We start from the raw sequence: 10,349 nt of genomic DNA on the forward strand, positions 1-10,349 counted from the left end.
ATAAATAAATAAATAAATAAATAAATAAATAAATAAATAAATAAATAAATAAAATCTTTAAAAAAAAAATACTGCTTGTAATACTCAAATTGGGAAAGTGGCCGGCTGGTGGGGTTGGACACGCCTGGCTCTGCATTCTCTACAGCCTCCGCAGGTCTCTGGTTCCTTGGTGTTAAATAAGGATGACAGGAGCACCTGGGAGAATACAAGGAGCGGGCTTAGCATTGAAGAAAAGAGATAGCTCTTTTGAGGCTGGAAGTAACCACATTTAGAGTATGTTTTGTTGGGGATTACGGCCATTGCAGGAACTGCCGCTGATAGGGCTGTTTCTTCGCAGTTAAAGAGAAGTGAGGCAGACCCTGTTCAGGGAGGCTGCCCAGCCCTGAGGCAGGGTTTCCTAGGATGGTGTGGATGTGGGGTGAGTTCAACATAGAATGATTGCTGATTCTCCTTGTACCGGGTACAGCGCTAAGTGCCTGGCAACACAAGGATGAATTCAGACCTGGTTTTTGTCCTCAAGGAGCTTACACTTCAGGGACAGGGATGGTGTTGGTAATAATAATAATCATAATCATAGAAGCACTCCAATGTTCTGAGTGTCTGCTCTGTGCCTGATACTGTTCTAAGTGCTTTCCTTGTATTTTCAACTTCTCACAATCACCTATTATTATGATCTTCATTTATCAAACGAGGAAACTCAGGCTCAGAGATCAAATAACTTGTCCAAGGCAGCCTGACTCCAGAACCACATATTTTAATGATTCTGATATAATTTAACGTAGCAAGTCATAAAATGGAGGGATATACAGGACATCATAAGGGCAAAAAGCACCATTCCAGAGTCTGTTCTCAGCATCCAGAATGAGGCAGTGCACTCAAGCAGATCAGGATCAGAGGGATTGTGTTAAATCGTCTTAATGACATATTGCTGGTTTGTTGATTTACAGTGAAAAAGCTGAGTGGCAGATGGTTCAGAACTCTTATTTCTTTGGTCAGCGTGTTCTTTGCCTAAGTAAAAATATATGTTAGAAGCTAAATTATCATCAGAAAATTGATAGGGACAGGGCATTACAGCAGAGGAAGATACTTGAGTGATCTTAATGGTGAGTACCATACATCCTCAAATCCAAGAAGCCATCCCTTGTAAGACAAACTTAATTTGTACACTGCTGAGAAAAGGCTGCAAATAAAAATGGCATGCCATCAAGTGTAAGATATATGTCCGTCTCAGAGATGTCAGTATGCCAGGGAATGCATGTCTTAGAATTAACAAATTTTGATTTGTAAACATTAAGTAAGAACCTACTAAATTGGGCTATTGTAGTGAACTGGACTGAAACAACCCTAGGGTCACGGGGCTCACAGTCAGGCTGGGTAGACACGCAAGGTTCGCTGAAGAGCACAGAGCAAATACATGGAACTAAATGAAGTTGGCTGGAGTTTGGTGGATGGGGGCGGCTGGGCAGGAAGTCTGATGAGACATGATACCAGAGAGCAATAAGGAGGTGCCAGGTCACCAAAAAACCCATAAGCCATGAAAAAAGTTTGGACTTTATTCTAAGGACAGTGGGGAATTTCTTGAATGGTTTTGAGCAGATTGTGACACGAGTCTGAAAGTTCACCCTGCCTACGGGGTAGAGGATGGGCGGGGAGGTGGGGAGCAAGAAAAGAGAAGGCAACACCAATCAGGTGGATGTCACAGTAACCTAGGGGAATGGGATGATGATATGGACTGCGGTGATGGCAGTGGGTGAAATGAAAGTGATACACAAGATAGGGTCAGCTGAACAGGGGGACTGATTGGATAAAGGTGGTGCAGGAGGGAAGAACCAAAGGATAGTCTCAGATTTGGGTCTTGAATGCCATTTGTCAAGACAGGGAATGGTAGAGGGAGGAGCAGGTTTGCTAAGTAGGATAATGAATTTAATGTTGCACTTGTTAGTTGTGAGACCTCTACAGGACGTTCATGTGGAAATACCCGGTAGGCAGTTTGCAAAGTGGGTTTAAAGCTGAAGACGTTAGAGAGATTTCAGCTGCATATATGGATATGTAGATTTCTGATCGCTACTCAAGGATATTCATACTAAGTAGACTGGAAGCCAGATCGCTTGTCCCTTTGAACAGTGCAAAAAAACAGCTAAGTAGCCAGCCAAATTCTTGTTCTTTTCTATCTTCCTGTAAACGCTCTGCCTTCATGTGTAATGTTCTTTGTTCAGACTCATTACAGTACTGCTTCTTACAATCAGCTTAGCTTTATATGTAGCAGCTAGGTCATGTCCTTAGGTGTGTTGATGTTGATATCGATACTTTTCTAGTTACCTCGATGGACTTAGCTTTAATGTATCTTCCAGCCACCCAGTTACCAGTGCTTCCTTAAAGTGGGATGTTGTGCAGGTGGTTGATTGCAAATGTTACGTTTTTATTTTTCCTTCAGCCTCATTACAATCTTGAGGTCTCGCGGAGACCTTAACATCACTCATTATTAGTACAGTTAGGAGATGGGGCCTGATGAGTAGTGAGAGTTAGAGGTAAGTGGGATTGCAGGCTTACTTTTGGAACAACAAATGTGGAAAATTTGGTAGGACTTTAAGAAATGAATAAAAGATTACTAAGCAATACAAAGGATAAATATTTACTTGACAGAGACAGTGAGAGAGGGAACACAAGCAGGGGGAGTGGGAGAGGGAGAAGCAGGCTTCCCGCTGAGCAGGGAGCCCGACACAGGGCTTGATCCCAGGACCCTGGGATCGTGACCTGAGCCGAAGGCAGACGCTTCACGACTGAGCCACCCAGGTGCCCCCAAAAGGACCCATTTTTAATTTGAACCCATGGATTTGTGATAGGTGGGTTCTAATAGTTTTTGGCCTTTCTGTGGCAAATCATTATAGCCTACAAGACTACAAACAGGCGATGGATAGAGATCCCGGATTTGATCCAGGTTGGAACACACAAGAGAAAGTTAACGTCCATATATTTCAGTAAGCTTACAATGAATCCTGTTTGTGGATGTAGGGTCTAGGGTGCCTAAGAAGTGATTAGTGAATCAAGTGGGAGTGTTTGCTCCAATTAGACTAATAATTCAGAGAGTGAGTCCTTTGGCTCTGTTTCCATATAGCTGTTGGGAGTAAAGAATACTAACTCTGGAGAGCCCAGGGGGGTTTGAGAGGTTGTCAAATAGGTGTGCTTTTAAAATATTATATTATACAAGTAAATTGTGTTTATTTGAGAGAAAGAGAAAGTGCATGTAGGCATAAAAAATAAAACATCACTCATCATCCCATTACCTAGAGAGAATCACTGACATTTGTTGTAGTTCTTTCCATGTTTTTTCTATACCTGTTTTTAACTAAAAGTGGATAATACCATGTGTGCATTTTCATAACTTGCTCATTTTGCTTAATAGACTAGAAGCTTCATAGATTATGGATTTTCATGTTAGTAATTCAATTTCTGTACTTTCGTTATACTGTTTTTAATGACGCTGTTCATCAGATGGGTATGCCATCTTGAGATTTGAAGTTTTTAAGGTAATTGGAGGAAATGGATTAAAAAGATGGAAAACAAGATGGGCTCTGAAGTTATCTAAAAAGTTGAATACAGGGGCCCTGGGTGGCTCAGTTGTTAAGCATCTGCCTTTGGCTCAGGTCATGGTCCCAGGGTCCTGGGATTGAGCCCCGCGTCGGGTTCCCTGCTCAGCGGGAAGCCTGCTTCTCCCTCTCCCCCTCCTCCTGCTTGTGTTCCTTCTCTCGCTGTGTCTCTCTCTGTCAAATAAATAAATAAAATCTTTAAAAATAAAATAAAATAAAAAGTTGAATACAAGACTGATCCCTCCTGACTGCACAGTCTAGTCTCTTGAGGAAGCGAGGAAAATTCTGGCTTTCAGAGAAGGAGGGCAACGGGGGCTGTCAGTTTCCAAAGACCGAGAGAAGAAATAAGGACTACGATATGGGTGAAGAGGTGTTCTCTGCTCGTGTGCGAAGGGGTCCAGAGTGGAGAACAGGAGGGATGTTATTTTCCCTCGTTGTGCGGGGATGCACAAAGCATCAAGGTGTGAAGTGCCGTGTTTTATGTGTCAAAGCACGCTCTAGAGGGAACCAGACTGCAGTTTGAACTCCTGGCTCTCCTCTAGCTGTAGAACTGTGGGCAAGTTCCTTAATTTCCCCACATCAGTAATGTAGAGATGATCACAGCTGCCTCACACAGGCTGTCGCTGTGAGGATCACCAGAATTCATAGATGGAAAGTGGTTAGAACGGTACCAGGCACACAGGAAGCCTCCATACACCATAGCTATTATCTATGCAGAGTAGAGCAAGGATGCCGTCAGAACCAAAGGGAGCCGTACCTGAGGCGAGAACAGCCCCTTGCAGCAGGAGTTACAGTAAAGGTACGAGCTGCGTATCCTGAGAACTGACGAAGGAATTAATCAGTACAAGCATGTGGCCACAGAAACACGTGTACGCAGGCATTCCGTATGAAGTGGCGAATGGACATACATGTTCAAAAGCCATCTTGTTTCCCTCCGTGGCCCAGGTAGAAAAGCAGCAGACAGCACGGAACCGTGTCGTTGTGCAAAGAAAAGTTAGGAACCCTAAAAATGAAGCCCTTATTTCCTCCCTCGGTGCCTTTAGAATTATGGAATTTGGTTTCCTTTTTGACTCATCGGCCCCATGCTTCTCAGCCAGGACCAGGAGTCCCCTCCCAACCCTCCCCACACCCATGGACATTTGGGAGTGGTGTGGGGACAGTTTGGGTTGTCAGAATCTCTTGGGGGTAGCTAGTAGGCTGGCACTAGGAGCGCCACGTGCTCTTCAGATGTGCCAGGTACTCCCACAGAATGAAGAAACTGTCTGCAGAAATGCCCGCAGCTCTCCCACTGGGAGTCTGTGCAGCGTGGGAGTCCTGGCGGCCGGTGAGCCATCCAGCATTTTCCAAGTCCAACACCAAAAAGTATGCCACACACTAATTACGTGCGGGTAGACACCAAGAGACTTCTTTGCTCCACGGGACATTTCTAGCAGTCTTTCTTTTGTCTGGAATTCAGAAATGGCTAACAGACGAACTTTGCCTAAATTTAAGAGGCAGAGATATGGCCGCGGTCTTAGCCGCCTTGAGCACAGGGAACTGACTAGAACGGTTCTTCACGTAGGATGTGAAGGATCACTACTGTAGATGCCTTTTTCTTTTTTTTTTTTTTAACCACGCCCAGATGGTAGGTTGTATGTAAGTTTTACTCCTATCTGCTCTTACTTGTTAATTCCCAACTTTGGGAGACTCTTTGAATATGACATGCTGTAAGGGAGAGGAGTGCTAATCTCCTGATTAAATATGAGGAATAGCGTGAGCATGTAATTACCGCCTAGTATGTTAATCATTTTTTTGTGTCTGTGTTCATCTCAGGAGAGAAACCCTTTATCTGTGAAATCTGTGGCAAAAGCTTCACCAGCCGCCCCAACATGAAGAGGCACCGCAGAACTCACACAGGCGAGAAGCCCTATCCGTGTGACGTGTGTGGCCAGCGGTTCCGCTTCTCCAACATGCTTAAGGCCCACAAGGAGAAGTGCTTTCGGGTGACCAGCCCCGTGAATGTGCCACCTGCTGTCCAGATCCCACTCACAACTTCCCCGGCCACCCCAGTTCCTTCTGTGGTGAACACACCCACGACCCCCACCCCTCCGATCAGTATGAATCCTGTGAGCACTCTTCCCCCCCGGCCCATCCCCCACCCCTTCTCACACCTCCACATCCACCCACACCCTCACCACCCCCACCACCTCCCCATCCCTCCGGTCCCTCACCTACCCCCACCTCCAGCTCTCTTTAAGAGCGAGCCTTTAAATCATAGAGGCCCGGGTGAGGACAACTTTCTGCGGCACCTGGCCGAGAAGAACAGTTCAACACAGCATCATTAACATCCATCTCCTTAAGTGTGTCCTCCACGAGTTGTGTGCCCGTGTGAGTTTGCAGAGAGGGAGTTGGTGAGCATTTCTGTAGCTGTCAGACTCTCCTCAGCCTCCACCGAGAGCTTTGTCATTGTCTTGGTGAGTCAACACATCCAAGGGAATGAACGCGAAGACCACCTTGAGCTCATGGAGGGAACTGTCATCTAAACCAGGGGAACCACCGAACTAAAGCCCAATTTGCTTGCATTTTCTGGTGACTTTTATAAATTTCAAATACTCAGACTTGTGGAATTTTATAATTTCATATCAGCTGATGAGGTATGCTTGCTTTTATATCCCGGACTTCTCCTCAAAGAGGGGACAGGCCTGGTTTCCTTTGTACTAATCGGGAAGGCTGTGAGATTAATCCAGAGCATTAATTGTATCACTGTGTATCGTAACAAATTCTTTTCAGCTTTTGGTGCTGGCTTCAGAATGGAGCCGGCCGTGTTTCCCAGTATATCCAGCATTATAGAGAAAGACGGGAAGTTTCTTCTTTGTGTAGCTCTCCTAACGCACTCTTTATTTTACTACAGAAATTATTTTAGAGTTTTTGTATGGACTTCTTTAGTGGTCTGTTTCTAAAATGAAATGTATTTCAATAAGCGGTGTAATTTTTTCAGTGTAGCTGGGCCTATGTTGTAAAATAGAAAAAAAAATTTTATAATCATCAAAATGTGATTCTTAAAGATGCATATAACTTCTATAGTTCAAAGTTATTCTTACATCCGTACAACTCAAAGGTGCTTCAGAGACTAGCTGTATCTGAGAGGGTCTCCAGACACCAGGTTACTGCACGGTGAGGTTTTGCTTTCAGAACTTGGCGTAAGTCCTTACTAGTTTTTCAAATCTCCGCATCACACTCAAGTGTCAGTGTGTTAGGCTTGTTGACATGCTCCTGTCCTCCGCGTTTCACTTGGTGGGGTCACCGCATTAAATGGAACGATTGGCAAGGAGTTGGATCTTTCCCAGGGAAGTCACCTAAAGCTTGCGGGTTTTAAAACTCTGAGTCAAGCTGTTCACTGTCAGGAGGAGGAAGCGGGTGGTGGTGGGGGGGGTGTCCTCAGTCATGGCTGTTTCTCACTGTCCCCAGAGCTTGCCCGTGTTCCACCTGTGGCGACGACAAATGGAAGTCTCATGATACACTGCTTGTTTTGAGGTTGCTGTGTTTTTCTAGAATTGTTGTGACAAGATAAAATAGTACACTAAAATCACAAACATGATGTTGCTGACAGTAGCTGAGAAGTTGGCATGAGAACAAATTGACTGTGAGTTTTCAAATGTCTCTTCATCCATGGATCTATCCACAACTTTGAGCTATTCTATCACAGTTTAAATTGTAGCGAGGGAAAGAAAACTACATTTTGCTGCCCAGTTCTCTGCAGGTAATTATGTGACACAGTGTTGACAGGTGGTGAGGGCAGCGTCTCTAACACCTTTAAGACAGGTTACTTTTCCAGGTTTGGGAAGCTTCGAAAGAGCACGATCAATCAGGAGCTTATATAGGAAAGGCTGAAGAGAAGGGCTAACCTATTGCTCATATTTAACTGATCAGATTTCTCCAGACTCAGTATAGCTAAAAATTGTGTATTTTTTTTTTCATCTCAGAGAACTGAGTTCCAAAGCTAGGTCTGCTTTCTTTCTCTCTCTCCCTCTGTGTTTTAATCTGGACATTTCTTCATTTTTCTTTCCTCAGGTTCTTAGATCATTGCCTAAATCAGAACCCTGGCTTTTATTTATTTTTAATTTTTAATATTAAATGTGCAGATATGCTTCAAGCACTTTTCTGGCTGATTAGCTCTGTGGTAGGAAAAAATGGAACTCTCAAGTGAGGTCAAGTCCCTGTTTTGTAAATATCACGTTCTCTACTAGCTTTTTGGTTTAAAATTTCCACACTTTTTCCTTTTGATTATTGCCTTTCCTCTTCTATGATGAGCATAGGAAAATTTTGGAATGAGGCAGAAAAGTAGCCCAAGACCTACTTTTCTTCCTGTTTGTGGATATAATTCCTAAAGAATGTTATTTTAAATCTTTGTATACAGTTTTTGGACACCTGGGTACCCAAACCGATAAGGAAAGTTAATTTCTTGTTTGTGACCATTATTTCTTTAGTGGCTGCCACCTCTTACTCCACAATCTCCTTCCCATTCCATGAAAAGTTTGTGGGTGGATCTACACCTTCATGTAGATGTATCATTACTTAATGGCCAAGCCTATAATATTAAGATGGTTTTTTTAAAGATGTAAATTGCAACTTAATTAATTGGTTATAGTACCTTATTTTATTCTACATAAATTTACCATATTGGGCAGCAATTCTGAATTCCAGACTTGAGACCATTAAATCAACCATTTTATGAAGTGTACTATAATTATACACTGGAAAATTCAGGTAGTCATATTTGATTTTTTCATCCAAGTGAATATAGCCATAAGAAAATGCCTACTACATAGGAAAACCAGTATTAAGCAAATAATCACCACCACCCTTAACAGAAGCAAAAAAAAGGATTTTTTTTTTTTTAAATCAGCATTGTCACATAATACAATTCACGGTGAAATGTATTGTGGAACAATCTGAAAACCTCTACTTTTTTTTTTCCCCTAGATAAGTATTACCTTCCCTGACTTGGGATTTGTGGTCTTCAGGAACACTGCTCAGAACATAATGACTCCTCATCAGTGTCATATCACATATAAATAATGAAATGCATTAAGAATATTTGCAACATTCGTGCTTCTGAATACAAGAACTGCAGGATTAAGCCTTAAACATATATGCGCATCAGGTTTAATGTGCTTAAGACTCGAACTCAGGGTTGGAAATTTGATTGGGGTCCTTCACTAGGATGAAAGTTGCATTCTGTGGTGTGTTGCCTCTGACAGAGAGCACAGCTCCCTGTGACTTCAGAACTTCATGCCTGCTTGCTATCTGTTTATGAAAAAAAGAACCGTGGAGGAGTTTGAGTTCTCAGCCCTTATCTGTCCTTCGTCTTTTAAAGACAACAAAGGCCACATTTCAGCGTTATATAGATATCCAATTGAGGCTTTTTCTCATTACTTAATTTTACTGTCCTCAAAGGCTTGTATCGTGGGTAGGGTTAAGGCTTACTCGAGGAAAATCCCCCAAGGACTTTCTTGAGCTGACATTGCTTTTTTTTTTTTTTTTTTCTTTTTCTATGCTTTTCTCGTAGATTTATCATTCAAATATGAACTCTTCCTTAGCCTTAACGAAAGGCTGCTTGCTGCTTTCTCAAATTGAGTCAGGTAGGCTCATCTGAGTTAGATTTTTTAATTTGAATGAAGAAAATAGGATGAAAAGTTTAAAGGCACGTGGCTTCATTTCCATGTATATTTGTGATTTGATTCTTATTTTTTAGCAAGCTGGGAGTCTCCACATAAGACTTTATGGAAGTTCAAAGAAATCTTTTGCAAGTCAGTTATGTATACTTTCACAGTCTACCATTTACATGAATTGTTCTAAATTGATGACTGAGCATGACATTACCGTGGTTGTACCATCTTTTTAAAAACTACCTTTGTTTGGAAGTACCTTTTCATTGTGGTTAGAGGCTCCCTGTAATTTGATTGTCCCTAGGATACTAACTGAAGCCAAAATACGCTAAAGAAACGCTCGTCGACTGAATTTTCTAGTTCTTGAAATTGTTTTCAGTTCTTCTGTTTGTCGAATGGATATGTGTGTTTTATTTTTATGTCACTGGAAGTTTTAAATTTTGAGAAGATCAGGCAGAAATAGAAATCCATTGCCGATGGTGTTTATTTTCCCCATCTTGCAGATTTCAGTCAGTGAAACAGAATGGTAAGTAGGGTTTTATTGTAAAAAGAAGAGGAAGAAGAAGGAAGAAAACAGAAATTAGGGGAAACCGTTCTGTTTGAGCTACTGTCTAGAAGAGACAACTTGTATGACGTTGCCGATCCACGTGACCAACATTTTGGTGCTGTTCTAGACGGTACGGGAAGTATTTTAATGGAAAGGGGGATAAGTTACATTCAAGAATTTTATCAGCTATTCTACTGCGACAAAAACCGGCTCGCTTGGAATTCTTCAGACGATAACATTGAGCCAACAAATATCGGGTTTTAATTTCTCTTTGCCTAAACCGAGATAGGAAATTTCCCAAGAGATCATTTCTTTTCAGGAATGAAAGGTCATTAGCCACGAGAGACAGTGGCGTTTTTATGCAATAAGAACAACTGAACTACCCTGCTCCTGTCACCTGTAGCATTTTTACTAAATAATGATGGCCTTCCAGCCCTGGACGCTACCTCGACAAAGCAAACCAGAGATCCTCTCCACACTTTCTATGGAAGCCATACAAGTTGCCATCAATATGTCCACTTTCATAGTTCTATACTTTTATACTCTCTAGACTTTTTATAGACTCTA

General features: G+C 42.3%; 1 protein-coding gene across 1 annotated transcript in view; it reads left to right on the forward strand.

Moving 5' to 3' along the window:
- Positions 1 to 9,771, forward strand: part of ZNF652 (zinc finger protein 652) — a 59,126-nt gene extending 49,355 nt beyond the window's left edge. The window contains exon 6 of the mRNA XM_035026900.1: positions 5,400 to 9,771. Within this exon, the coding sequence (XP_034882791.1) occupies positions 5,400 to 5,911 (512 nt within the window). The 3' untranslated portion in view covers positions 5,912 to 9,771. The remainder of the gene's footprint in view (positions 1 to 5,399) is intronic.
- The last annotated feature ends 578 nt before the right edge of the window (positions 9,772 to 10,349 follow it).

Source organism: Mirounga leonina, unplaced genomic scaffold (assembly GCF_011800145.1).
Source record: "Mirounga leonina isolate KUSES-001 unplaced genomic scaffold, KU_Mleo_1.0 Mir_200, whole genome shotgun sequence".
NCBI classification, from domain to species: Eukaryota; Metazoa; Chordata; class Mammalia; order Carnivora; family Phocidae; genus Mirounga; species Mirounga leonina.